The sequence below is a fragment of the Cygnus atratus genome, chromosome 1, assembly GCF_013377495.2.
Source record: "Cygnus atratus isolate AKBS03 ecotype Queensland, Australia chromosome 1, CAtr_DNAZoo_HiC_assembly, whole genome shotgun sequence".
NCBI lineage: Eukaryota > Metazoa > Chordata > Aves > Anseriformes > Anatidae > Cygnus > Cygnus atratus.
In genome coordinates this window covers 43863043-43877815 of record NC_066362.1, presented here as the reverse complement: position 1 = coordinate 43877815, position 14773 = coordinate 43863043, and the positions used below count along the sequence as shown (strand labels likewise).

At 38.1% G+C, this 14773-nt stretch overlaps 1 protein-coding gene across 1 annotated transcript in view; it reads right to left on the bottom strand.

The window, feature by feature from the left end:
- Positions 1 to 2979: 2979 nt before the first annotated feature.
- The window catches only part of GUCY2C (guanylate cyclase 2C), a 44734-nt gene continuing 32940 nt past the window's right edge, over positions 2980 to 14773 (bottom strand). The window contains 10 exon segments of the mRNA XM_035544312.1: positions 2980 to 3154; positions 5042 to 5118; positions 5759 to 5853; positions 6411 to 6482; positions 6485 to 6508; positions 7447 to 7621; positions 7951 to 8143; positions 10133 to 10291; positions 11749 to 11840; positions 13520 to 13608. Coding sequence (XP_035400205.1) covers positions 2980 to 3154; positions 5042 to 5118; positions 5759 to 5853; positions 6411 to 6482; positions 6485 to 6508; positions 7447 to 7621; positions 7951 to 8143; positions 10133 to 10291; positions 11749 to 11840; positions 13520 to 13608 — 1151 coding nt within the window.

The window sequence follows — 14773 nt, the reverse complement described above, 5'->3', positions numbered from 1 at the left end:
AGAGGAAGGATCCAAATCCTTTCCGCGGGGTTTACAGCCATGGGCCACTCACTTCCCATGTGGTCGTTTGCTGCCCCGCTGGTTCAGATTGTTTCTGGAAACTTCCCCACTGTTATTCTACCACTGTTGTAAAGCAGCCCCTATTAGGGCTTTGTATTCTGGTAATTGTTTAAGATAGTTAAAATTTGATACTGGTGGCCTGTAATAGCCTCACATTAGAGAGGTCACATGCCCAGCAGTTTGGGCCAAATAGCAACTCTTGGCCTCAAGCCCTGGATGAGAGCAGTACAACGCCACCGGCTCCAGGAACCATTCTATACCCATCACTGTTCAGGGTCACTTTTCTGTAAGAGACAAGGATAAAACTGAATTCCTTGGATAGGATTACAGCAGGAAAAAGAAAATATTTTTTTAAAAGGTTCTCCGTGTACAAGGGGTAAACATTGCTGGAAACTGGCAGCACATGTGAACTAGGATAAAAAGCACAAATATACAATGCTAAAACAAGAGGTGTGTACAGATGTATGAGAAAAATGAGATGGAGACAAGGGGGGAGTCTGACCAAAGCTACAAAGCTCTTGATGTGTATTTAGAAAAATTCACTTCCAACTGCTCCCAGCCCAGGGACTCACAGATTGATTTGTGAGGTAAATTCAAATGAGCAGGTGTTGATGCAGCCAGAATCCTTTCCACTTGGAGAGCAAAATTACATCTCAGGCAAGATTTTTTGATATAATGTTTCACTGCTTAAAAAAAAAAAAAAAAAAAAAAAAAAGGAACGACTGTGACTTTGGTGACAGATTTCTAATGAAGAGGGCACTTGGATCTAACATTTAATATAAAGGTGCAATAATACGACATTGAATATGAGACAGATTCAAAGCAGAAACCAGGTGCAAACTTTTAAAGAGGGTAGTAAAAAATGATTTTGTTGTGATGTATGGGTGACAGAAATGTACAGGGACGAAAGCAAGTAGAAAACAACCATGTTGGAAAATGGGTTGATCAACTCAGTGTTAAAGTTATTATTTATCTTCAAGGAATTATATGAAATTTATAATTTGAAGCATGCAGGAAAGAAGGGCTGCTGAAAACTAACTACTGTCCAAATTTATTGTTGCTGTGTCAGCAGCCATTTGCTGAATAATTTTTATCTCTGGAGTGTCAAGGATGGAACCCATACAACTCCTCTTTAAAAACAGACTTAAGTCACTTCAAAGAACAAAGCAACTTTGCTTAATGTAGTAGGAGCGGGCTTCCTCAGGCTCTAGAAGTCCAACACTTGTCACTGCCATTATAGCTACGTTTGCTGAGTGTATCAGATACAGCAACCAGAATAGTCCAGTGGTGCCAAGTATCGCTGCAGAGCAGTAGTCACACCAAAGAATGCAGACATGGAGACGAAGCTTGTTGATTGGCAGCTTGGGCCAGGAAACAGCAGACGTGCTGACTTCATGCTTTGCTACTGTACTGGTACTCTTTTCAGTACATATCAGTTTTAGAATACCAGTCATTTTTTCTATCCTCATCCCAGTGAATGCTTCCATTATGACACAGACAGGAGCAGTAATGGTATGTTATTAGTGCCAGCCGAAGTTTAACATTGCTTACATAAAATCTGAAACCTGTAGCTGTTGGTTACATGCTGTCTGCTATTTCGTTCTCCTGCTATTTCTGGAATTTACATTCATCAGGCAGTATTAAGAGCCCTACAGCATAACCTGGTTGAATTTTATAACATGTGTATGTACACTTATGTTGTTTTGTTGGGTTTTATTTTTGGAGTGTTTTAATTTTGTGTGTGTTTGCCCAAAGTCAATTTAAGTCAACAAAGAAAAAACACAAGCAACTAGCTTGCTCTTTTTTGACTATTTTAAGATTGTTTACTTGGACAAAAATGCTGTTCAAAACCATAGCAGAATGATTTGGGGACAAATTATGCAGCAAAGTTTATAGTTTGAATATTGACCAGTGTTTGACAACTGTGAAAGAAGTAACTCTGCTTTGAAAGCCACCAGTACACAAAAGCCTTCTGCAAAAATTTTGCTCACTAGTTGTTATTTATTCATGTGAATGCTGGTTTTCTTTTACATGTGTCTGCTGTTCTTTAGTTGCTTTTTAAATCTGATTATTAATATAAATGCCATGGTGTGAGGTAATGAGCGAGTCATCTCAGTAAAATGTGAGTTCTGCCTGGTCATGAAACTTCATCCAAAAGTTGAATTGAAAGTTTCTGAGGTTTAAAAAATACAGATAAGTTTATTTTCTTCATTTCTGTTGCACTTCTGGTTTGAGGGCAAAAGCAGAAGTGGAGGGAAGATATGAAAGAGTCTGTTTTTGCAAGATTTCGAGTTTCATTTTGCAGGCCCAAGACATTCAGATAAACTTTAGAAACCATACAAATTCTGGACTTATCTTCCAAGGTGAATAATGCAAATGCTATCTCCTGAGCAAAGACAACTCAGTTAAACAAAATATGGGAGGCACAGGGGAAAACTGCAGAAGAAGCAAAAAGGCAAATATCCAGGACTTACGTATGATATATTTAATGTTATTTTCAAATATATTACAGCAAATCTTTCTTCAAATAAAAATGACAAATTAAATACAACATTTAAAAATCATGACAAATTAAGACTTTGCTATGAATATTTTCAGAAGTGGATTATTGAACAGGCTATCACATTTAAAACACAAACCAGAACAAATAAGCTATCTTCAGGACTTGTGTAAGTATTTTCATTTCTCTCAACTCAGACTGCATGTGTCCTTCTTGAGTCATCTGACAATTTGGACATCACAGTGAAGAGAGGTTTGACATGCCGCTAGATGTACTTTGAGTGGTAGAAAGGATGCCTGAAAACGTATTTTCTTTCCCCTCCAGCTGAGAATACAAGCTGAGAATATAAGCCTCCAGCCTTTACGTGAAGTACTCAAGAGAGTTGCTGCAGCTTTTTAAGTCATGCTACATGTCCAGTTTTAAATATATGTCATAGAATTCTCTGTGCTGGCCAGTTGAAGGTATTCTAGGGTACCTGTTCGGTAGCTTGCTACCCGTGAGATTGGCTGTGTCTTGAACCCTTCCGTTTCTCTTTTCTGAAGAATATTGGTTATCATCTCAGCTAAGTCATCTTTTAACCGCTGCTGATTCTCCCTGAAAGCAAGAGGATGAAAAAAAAGTCACTGATTCACATGTTTTTAGTGGTCCTCAGATCTCAAGTGTTTTTCAAACATTTCTACCCCACTTTTATCTTCATGTCATTCAAACACTACTGATACAAAGTGTAGGCAGAACTAAATCCAGGTTTTGGATTTGGGAATATAACTCAGGAATTACATGTAATTTTTCCAGATAGTATGGGTTACAGTCTTTGCAGAGGAGATTTGTGGCAGTGTCATTATCTTAAAGTGTAGCAATGTCAATAAAAATCCAGATAGTATAGATTACTGTCTTTGCATGAAAAGGAAAACATAAATTAAATTCACTCCCAATCAAAGTAGATTCTATTTCTCAACACCATTATTGGTACCAGCACTTCCACTATTCAATTTCAGGTGGTCTTCAGTAACAGAGTTGCCACGTTTTCATAAATTTCTGCAGTGTGCCTGGCTTTTACTTGAATACTCTGCATATGAGAATATTAAGGGGCAATTTTATGAGTCACAGCCTATATGAGGAAGTGAAAACAAAAACATTACTGAGTGCAGTGATCCAGCTCAAGAGGTATTTTTTTCAGCAGTTGAATTCCAGAAGAACTGACAATCCAATAATTCTGATAGTCTCAACTAATCATTTTAATTCACAAAAGTCCTGAGATTACAAAAGAGGTGTACCATAGAAATAGGCCTGACTGTTTCCTTCTCAGACCAGAGACAAACACTTGTATTTTGCAATTAAAAAAAAAAGTTCATGAGATTCTGTAGTAAATTAAAATTTTGATTGTTTCTGTTTTGCAAATGTCCTGAGAAAACCTTTATCTTTCTTTTAGCCATCTCTCTTCTCTTAGGTAGGAAATAAATAGGAATGAATGGGCAGAAAATTTTCTCTCTGCAATGGATTCATCGTTTCAAAACTTTTGCAGTAGAAGTAAGCTGTAACGGTTACTTGTGCCTTTCACCATAATGGGTTCCAATGTATTCAGCAAACTACAATTTGCAATATAATTGCTTCAAGTTGTACTGAAACACTGTCATTTCAAAGCAGATAGCAGCAAATTCCCATTTAGGAATGACTGTACACAAGAATTTAGAGAAGAAAGTGAGGAAATTCTTCGTTCTACTGAGTTCACAGGAACTAATGAAGCATTCATGTAAAATACACATGAAATTAAGACAAGTCATCCTGAATTCAGTTTTGCAATGTTTCTCAAAAACAACACTCCCACTATCACTATATTTTATTTAGTACTAATGCAAAATGATAGCTCAGTTCCAAGACATCAGCCTCTTTTCTTTCTTGATAACTACGCTCTTATGTGTTAGAAAGTAAACTTTTGTTCATTTTTTAAACACTTTTTGCCTGTGCAATATTACAGTAACTTTGTCTGCCCCTTCTAGCAGAATACTGCTCAAAGTCCTGCATGTTTCATTCCATCTGCAGATTCCCCCACAAGACTCACAGGCATAACATGGTACTACAGAGAGCTGCACATTTTAGTTGCAGGTATCCTCTAACTGTAGTGTCACATGCAGGTTGTATTAAGACTAAAGTTTGGGGGAGTATGTGTCATTTTTCTGTCCATCTCCTGCACTTACCACATCAGCAACTTGTCCTGAAAGTCTTATTTTCCTTCCAAGAAAACGAACCTGTTACGCACTTACACATACAAGTAACCTGCAGCACATGCATAGTCCCAGAGCTAATACTGTCATGAATATTTACATGTTTATAAGCACATATAATGTTAAGCCTTCTAACTACTGAAGGCTAGCTGAGTGTTATTAAAAACAAAAAAAAACAAGTGCCAGGGAAGAACAGTTAAGCCTAAAGTGCAACGGCTGGGAATTTCTTTTTCCTTGTCATATATAAGGACCATCTTACACAGAAGGAGGTGTTGGGAGATTATATTCCTTGTCCTCGGTACCCGTCAACCAGTAGGTAATCTCAGTTCCTCTGCCCTAAATAGGTATGACAAAGAAGAGAAAGCACAATTTAGGGATTAGACTGCAATTTCCTGTAGTTCATTTACTTAAATAATTCTGTATTGCACATTGTTGTGTTTGCCTTTGCTTGTTTTCAGTAAATGATGCTTACAGCAAAGGATTAAAAATTAGATGTAGGAAGAAGAATAATGGGTGAGATGCAGCTGCACACTCACTCCCCAGTTCCATGACCTGAAACCATGGGAGAGGTGAGCTGTGCTATCTTCCATTAGCTCCCAAGTACACATATCTGCCTGGTTACATAGACTGAAATAAATAGATAGGTAGGCAGTCAGATATCAGAGCAAGAGCAAATTAGCAATAGATTCAGCTTATTTTCCACGAGACTGATTCACTGTTACTATCACTCTGTAATTCTCTAATATAAATAGTATGTTTCATTTATTCTCCACACCTTGACATTACTTTATTTACAAGTTGGGCAGCTCTTCATTGCTTGCATTGTCTCTACAGAAGTGTCTTCAACAAATGGAGATTATGATACCAATTGATCTGTAACGCTTGTTCCCCCAGCTGTTAAGTAGCAGGGGACTCTCAGCTGTATAATACTTTTATACTGTTCCTCTTCTCTGTGCATGCATACAGTAAAGGTTACCTTCAAGTATGTTTCTCCTCTCATTTCATACTGGAATCGGCAGTCTGTTCTTTTCAGGATGGCAACTGTGGAACCACTTACATGTATCCTTAAAGCTAAAAATTAAATAGACAATGAAAGTTCAACGTGAAAATGTAATCTCTAGTGTTTAGATACCAAAAGGGAAAAGAATAATTGGGAGGTATCCTATAAAGGGAATAGTTTGTGAAGACACTGGCCAGAAGGAAGACAAACTGGCTCTTGGCACAGTTCCCTAATGGCATAGTTGAAGAAGAAGTTGCTTCAACTTAATATATGCAGTTGGCATATTTACACAACAAAGCTGTAGTACAATTCTAGGTTGAACTAAAATCCAAAATTCATAGTAGAATTAAATCCTAAACACATCAGTAGCATATCTTCCAGAGGAACTCAGACAGCAAAAACCAGCCTATGTACTCCCTGTTACCAGGGCTGGAACAGGAACAAGGAGCAATTCTTCATTGCTCAACAGGACAGTGAAACAATTGGTAATCAGAACAAATAGGGCTTCATCTTTAAAACATCTGTGAGCTGATAACAAATTGTTCTGAGCTGAAAACAGACACTTCAGTCACAAATTAACCAATAGCCTTTGGTCCTGTTACCCCGACAGATAAACCTAAATCCTTACGCAAGCCAGTGGATTCCATCCGTGAAGCTGTATTCACAGTATCTCCAAACAAGCAGTAACGAGGCATTTTATTCCTACCACACCAGCTGCACATGGACCTAGGAAAGGGATGCAGAGAATAAAAAACGGTTGGTCAAGATACTATTTACTTGAAAGATGTCTCTCCCTTTTGCAAAGCACTGCTGGAGCAATGTGTTCCTCACCGATGGAATGCTCTCTACCACTAAAGTATCTCACCATCTCCCATTCCACTTCAAACCCAGCCTAGCTCTTTTCAGCTTGCAGAATCCAGTAAGAACATAAGGCGAATGCTGCTGCACAGTATTAATTGTATTTAAACACAATTTCTGTGCAGGAAAAAATACAGATACTGTCAGTTTTGGAAGCAAGAGGAAAAGAGAATAAGCATTATTACAGAGGGGATTCATATTGGTGCCTCAAGGGGTATCCTAGTGCCCCAGTTGCTTTCAATGATATGTTCCGCCCCTGGCAGCTGGTGTTCATGTTATTGTTGAAAGAAGCAAAAATGAAAAGATATATTTTCCCAAAGTCCTTGGGCTTGTTGAGCTATCTGCAGTTGCCCTTTGAGAAAAAAATATTTTATGGATTAATTAAAACACAAATTCCCACGTGGACTCAGTCAGAACTTCTGTCTCCAGAATCATAAGACATGGGCCTGTGTTTTGTGGCCAGACAAGCATATCTGGCCATGTCTGACCTCCGCTTTGGTCAGGGAGGAACAATCTTCAAAGGCTTACAATTGACTTAATCAAACCAAGAACAATGGCAGTTGCTCTTACTAGCTACTGACTCAAAGTATAAATGAATAGATATGGGCTATTGCACTGTAGGGGAGCAAACTAGTGGCTTATTTATTTCTGCTACTCTTCCCCCAGGAACATTGTTTTCAATGTGATTCTTCACAAGGAGAGCAGTTGTTTATGATGTGCTACCACATCTTCCATGGATATCTATTCTATTAAGTTCAAAAAGAAGGAGACTACATTGTCACTATTGAGCTAGCATCACTGCGTACCAGAGTGAATTCCAATGCGAATCCAAACAGGCAGACCAGGCAGATGTCGCAGCTCAAAGGATCCCATGAAGCTAAGGATGTCCAGAGCCATCATGGAGATGTCAACTGCATGACGGTTGCCATTTCTCTTTGGTAAACCACTCACCACCATGTAAGCGTCACCAATGGTCTCTACCTGTGGAAACACGATTAGAAGTCACAACCTGCAGACACAGCAAAATACATACTTAGTTGAGAGCAGAAAGTTTTTATCAGATCCTCTTGTTCGTGACTAAACAGGTCTTCCTTAGCCAGCAGGATTGTTTAGTTTAAGGTAGCTGACACCTTTTTGGTATATGAATGCTTATAACTGTACACAGCATTTCAGTTAAGGAATTTGCGACCAGCTGGTATATAAAGTTTGCTATAAGCTGGCACACAAGCATACTGAAATGGGGTAATCTTGGCCTATTTGATTTCTGTGTCCTCTGGTTGTTAGCTGAGCAAAAGTGAGGAGCTAATCACCTTGTAAACATCATGATGGTCAAGAATGTGGTCAAAGTTCTTGTAGATATCATTCAGCATATCTACCACCTCCATAGGGGTGCTGTATTTGCAGAGTGTGGTGAAGCCAACAATGTCACTGAAGTAGATAGTGACTTCTTCAAATAGCTCTGGCTCTACCAGACCAGTCTCCTTCAAAGATTTTACTACTGGCCTGCGGAAATAGAGAAGGCAGGAAGACAGATGAATAGTCTGTGCTTAACATTAAAGGTATTTTCTCATGCAATTCAACCACATCATAGCTTTCTGGGTAGGAAACATCAAATAGCATGCTGAAAACTTCCACTGTAATAGCATTTTAGATATCCATAATGCCTTTCAGCCAGGGACCTCAAAGCACTTACTAATATTAGTTAATTACAAAATCCAAATGTGCTAAGATCATAGAGATGAGGAAACTGAGACACAACCAACTGAGCTTCTTGGCTAAGTTCAGAAATTAGGAAGTTGTGTCAAATTTAAAACCAAAATTCAGAAACTGTGGACTTGTAGCCCCACATTCTACCTGCACTTTTGTTCCCAATAAGTAAGAAGACATCTTTTTTTCTGTTTCTCCCAATGCAGAAGTAATTGCATCCTGATAATTACATCAACTCATCCTGATTTCAGACAAGATATCATAGTCTGATAATTTTGTGGAACAAAAATTCAATACCATGACAGTCAATATCTATTCAGAGGGACTTGTATTTTCTTGCATTTCTAACTCCAGGGAAATACTTGTTCCTACTGAGATATTAAAAGACAATAACTGAAAGAGACCCATAAAATATAGGTATTGCACAATGCTGTATTTCATGTACAATAAAGATTGTAATAGAGTGGTGGGAGCAACAAAGAGTGGAAGGAAACACGGGTTCCTTGTCTCTCAGCTTGCACAGACAAATCATTTCAAATTTTCCCCAAAACCAGATTGAACAGACACTGGCTTTTCAAATGAGTGACAAAATCAATACACTCACTAGATAAATATCCTTGAAACAAGCAATGAAGTACCATGACAGTTTTAGTATTCTTAATGTATGCTATACCAAAATTACTGGGATTACCGATATTACAATATCAATAATACTTTTCCTATACCATACTTACAATGATGAACTTACAATAATTATGTAAAATTAAGAGTTTTCAATATTTCAAAATACTGCCAAGTTGTTGAACGAATCAATACACCAATAAAACGAGAAGGACTCATTTAGTCATTCTTACTCAAAAAAAAAAAAAAACAAAAAAAAACCTTCTTCAGTGTCAGTAATATTCAAGTAGGACATGTAATTTTATGGGTTAGGGTGGTACACACAAGCATGAAGGTGTTCATCTGTTGTGATAAAATGTTAGCAAAACATATCTGACACTATTAACCTTAAGAAGAAATGAATAAAGATGTCCTCACCACAATTTCATCCTTTCCTAGGCAAATACATTTTATGGATGAACAATGATACATTACACTGGCTTCCTAACTGAGATGCTGAGATGTTTTTCTTCCTTGGCTTAGATCATTACACTGTAATTGTACATCAGATCAAGTTTATCTGAGCTCCTACTGTCTTTCTTTCTTTCTGTCTTTCTTTTCTTTCTTTCTGTCTTTCTTTTTTTTTTTTCTTTTTCTCTTTCTTTCTTTATTTCTTTCTTTCTTTTTCTTTCTTTCTCTTTCTTTCTTTCTTTCTTTCTTTCTTTCTTTCTTTCTTTCTTTTTCTTTTTTTATTTTATTTTAATTAAGGCATCAATTCAGTAAATCTTTTTAAATCTAAGCACATGCTGAATGGAATTGGAGCCTCAGGCAGGGAGGTTGCCAAGCTATGCTCCAATGACCTATATGGGAAATCAGACCAGGAAGCAAAGTCTATAGAAAGCCTGTGATTCTGTCCAAGCAAAGAAAGCCACGTTTCTCCTGTAGCTACGCACTGTCCTCAAATGAGCAGCACAGAGAGACAGAAGAGGTACTGTGAGAATTGATGGCAACTCCTAAATTTGGCATTTTGTCTGTAAGGTGGGAAGAATTAGGACAGAGGAAGTAGCATTTCATTCTCTAAATTGAAGAAATATAAGATTAATATTAATCCAACCCTCACTCTCCAATAATCAGGTGATATATGTAAATAAAATGCCAGTGAAAATCCTGCTGGCCAATACTAACCTTGGAAGTAACATGAAATTAAGCCTGTCCGCTCTGTCTCGCTCTGCTTTGTATAGCTCTGTCCTCTCCTCCACGAGGTGCTCCAGGTTCCGGGAATACATCTGTAGACGCCGGATCAGGGTATCCATGTAGCTTTCATTGGTCTGGCCATGGTAGTTACTGGGAATAACAGAAATGCACAGGAGCCAACAAGAAAGGATGATGGAAGTATATGGTTGAGGAAGGCAAGAAATGAGCAGTAGAAAACTTCTCCAGTGTTTAAGTTCCATGTGGTCAGAATGTGAAGTGCTTTAAGTACATCATTCTTTTTCTTGCTTGGAGAGCTTATGTTTATGAATCGAAAGTCTGTGGTCCATGCTTGTCACTGCTGCTAATTCTTAAAGCACCTTCAAATCACTTCACCCTGCTAATATTGTCAAGTCCAGGTTATCCTGGGTAATCCATGAACATTGATTTGTAAAAAGTAACTAGCAAGTTCAGATCCCCAAGAGGAAGCTAAAGAAGATGGGTAGAAAACTGCATGTAACATTTAAATGGGGACTTTAGCCAGAAGAATTAAGACAATTTTGGGGTAACTCTGTAGAAGACAAAACAATTCAATGGAACAATTAGTAGCCCATAGGTTAGTGTTGCTCACAAGATTTTGCAGACTCCAGCCAGAAGCTTAAGCTTAAACTGGAAGCAGAGGTATGGTAATATGAGCTACTCATAACCCCTGTTTGTCTGAGTAGTCTGAAAGTAGATGGAGCCAGACTGGAAGATTCAGATTAGTGCTCTGTCTAACTGGACTTTAAAGCCGCTCTTACTTTAGATAAATCTTTATGTCAGGGACACACTATCATGCATGACCCTTCATGAGGAGGACACTTTGTTCTCCCCATGTAAAATAACACAGTGTGATTACTGTTAGCGTTGGTTAATATGGAGAACTTTAAAAACTGGGGAGTAATTTCCCAAGAGAAGTGATTAAAATGTCACTGTTTGAACATCTAAATAATCAATTCAGACTAAACTCTTAGGAACAATGCAACAGTGGCCAGGTGAAAGGTCTGTATAACTTCATAGGGTTTATTCAGGTATGGCCCTTATTATCCCACAACTTTATACCTACAAAACCCTGTAATTAACTCTTCTAATGAGGTACAACCCAACACTTTTAGTCAGCTTAATTTGGGACCATCCAAACTCATTTATGGCACAACCCAGCTCATCCAAACTTTCTAATCATCATCCAAACATTTATGTGCCTTCGTTTCCCGAAACTTGGACAACATGACTCACTATGCAACTCTTGACTAGAGACAGGGGGTGAATTACTTGAATGGCTTGAATCTCTAATTATCCAGCTTGCAACTTTCACAATGTACCAATTTGAGGTATGGCGATCATCTCACCCTCACTCAGCTAATACATGCATAGATGCACATGTACACACGTACATATGCATATGCACGTGTTCCCCTAATTTTCTGGCAAGGAGTAAGTCTAAGTGAAGACATTCATTTTTTCTACTGATTGAACCATATTCACATCAGCTTACACACTTAAAAATACAAGCTTTCTAACACCCAGAAGGAGTTTGGAGCATCTTGAAAAATGGAGTCTCTGATGCTCACCTGAATATTTTAGCCAGAATACTCTCAATTTTCTTAAAGTCAGGTCTTTTCTCTGGATCTTCTTCCCAGCAGCTCTTGACTAGTGTATATACCTTCAAACAAAAATTTAAGGAAAGTCCAACTGAGTAGTGGGTATACAAGGATAATGGTGCTAAACAGCACTAGATCATTAGGGAATTTCCAGTTACTCTTGACTAGCAACATATTGAAATGTGTGACTAACTATTATGAATCTATGAGTGGGACATCTTAAACTTATGTAGGCATCTTAAACTTAACTCTGTAGTGGCTAGTGACATGCTCTTCACTTGAATTTTCAATACATAAATGAAAGGCAAATAAATGGATCCTGTCTTGCAACTCGTGCCAGGTACGGTTACTGACATGGAGGTAAATGCTGTGGTAATTATATCTCCAATACCCTGAGTTTGGGATTTTTCTGAAACTGGTGATTCAGCCAAAAATTATGGGGTTCATCTACTGAATATGTTGATGTCTGCATCTGCACCTGAGCAAGAAGCCTTAGGGGCAATATAACCTATGGAAAGAGGTACATTTGAGGTGTGATTCATCCCATATTAAAGCTATCCAGAAGAGGTCAGAAGAGTGGCACCATGTAAGTATCCATTTCTTTTCAGAGACTATGGAGTAAACAGATCAAATACAGATATGTGCATTGCAGACTTCTAAAGCTACTTGAGGTAAATCCCACTCGTAATTTTGTTGTTTAAAAGCTAGATGCCTATGAATACCATAGTCACCCTAGGTAATATTTGTAATCAGTAGAGAGAAAGGCAACTTGGTCTAAAAATATACAATAGGTCCAAGTAGTCATCTGGATGAGTGTTCTCTATCAAATGTAAAAGGGACCTGTGGTGACTAGGTCAGATTGAGATAAACAGCCCTTAGATGTCTAAAGATAGGTGAGATGAATCCTCTGTGAAATGTGTTGTACTGCCACCAGTTTCCATGAGATATTATCCCTTGTGATCCTCATGCATTATTTAAAGTCCATATATCATTCTAGCACTCTGGAATAATACCAGATTTCAAAAGACACACCACTGTAATATAAAGATAAGTAAGCAGTACTACTACTTGAGAGCACTTTCAAAAGATAATGATAGTCCTACCCTGAATTATTGCAACACAATGTATTTGTGAGTATATCAGAAAGCTGATCCATCCTGGATCCTTTCATATGCAGGTCAGACTGCTGCTTTCCCACACACAGTTACACAACCCTCACAATATGATGATAAGCAATGTTTCATATATCAATATAACACTCTCCTTATGGTATAGCTAGCTGTTCATAGCCCTAAGACTGTGCTAAACTAAATAAATACATGTTCCCTTTTTATTTTAAGGCCTCCTTTTACTCAACCAAACTCCATGTAGTTCTTAGGGAATTCCAGAAAGAGAGGTGGGAACACTGTCTGATACATTTGCTTTTTTTCAAGATAACCAACGTAATGAAATGTGCAAATTCATAAGGGATCTAATTTTAACACATGTATTAGTTGTTAAACCATCACTAGGAGAAAACTAAAGAGATGCTGAAGAGAATACACTAAAGAAGGATGAAAAAATGTTCACGAGTTGTGTTTCATTTCACTGGTAACAATTGTAGAATACTGTTTCTTCCCATGAGGTTAAGGCATTTGGCATAAAATGTGCATAGCTTTCATCCTCCCATGATCATGAGCACTAGTTTGGCCAGGACTTCTATCCTTCACCCAGAAAATGGCTTAGTTAATTATTAGCTTACTTCCATCTCTTTTTCTCCCACTGTTTCTAAGGCAAGGTCTGGTCGGAAGGGCTTCACTCCTTTGCCGCTCTCCACTCTGTAAAGTTTCTCTAAAGCAAGAAAAAAGATGCAAAGTTTTAATCAAAAAAAAAAAAAAAAAAGAACATTCCTTGTGGATAGTGTCCTATGATGTGTTGCAAGTCACTGTTCAAACAGAAACCTTGAAGACAGTTCCTTTCTCTTTGATGTGAATTTCAGCTCTGAAGCTTTTCTAAATAAATGGCACAAGATCAAAACAGGTTGGCTTGAAGGCCCCTGTAAGCAAAATGAATAGGAGTGTACATGCGTATTTATTGGTCACGGTAGACATGGTTATGGCATCTTCCCAAATGAACGTTAGGCATTATTAATGTGCCTCTCAGCATAAAGTATAGCAGTAATAAAAAACAAAGCTAGGAGCCCACTAGAATATTGCAACTTGATCAAAAGTGTGGAGAACCACAATTCTCGTCAGATCAGTTCAAGTCATCCTCTGGATGCTCAGCTTCCTTAAAACTAGGATATTAATATTTATGGTATAAAAACATTGCAGTTGTTAGCTCTTTTGTACTCATATTCATGAAATCCATTCTATGAAAGTTATCTGGATTCTGAACACATCAGAATGCAGGTTGCATTTGCAGAGCAATTTAAGCACAGTGACTGAGATCTAAAGCAGAAAATTTCTCTCTCTCCCTCGCCTCCAGACCTCCAGAGTTCCAGAGGAAGGGAGTACAAAAAGGGAAGCACTTTTTGACCTCTAGGGAAGAGAGAGAAACTGCAAGTGTGAAACACATGTATTAATAATGTCTGATTACATTTGGGAGACAGTTTTGCCAAAGAAAGCATATAATGATGTGAGGAAGGTTTGTAATCGTGATGGTATGTCTAGAGTAGCTAAGGATGCCTAAGCATGCTCAGTGTGCACGATCACCCTAAAAAGATGCAGTAGGTTCCAACTTTGCGGTACAGAAGTTACAGACTAGAGAAGGAGTAGGAGACTTTACGAGTCTCCAAAAGGGGAAAGAAGTCTCCTGTGGACTAAGAGACAGAAGAACCTCTGTAAGCCTCATGTATGCAAGAAGAATGTGTTAAATTTCCATGCTGCACATACACCTGAGAGAGGAAGTAACAACAACTATTAGCAACACTGCAATTAGCCAGTGGCAGAACGTAGTGGAGCAATGAGGCAGCTTGAGTTGAGTGTCGGTACATAACAAGATTTCAGTCTTGAAC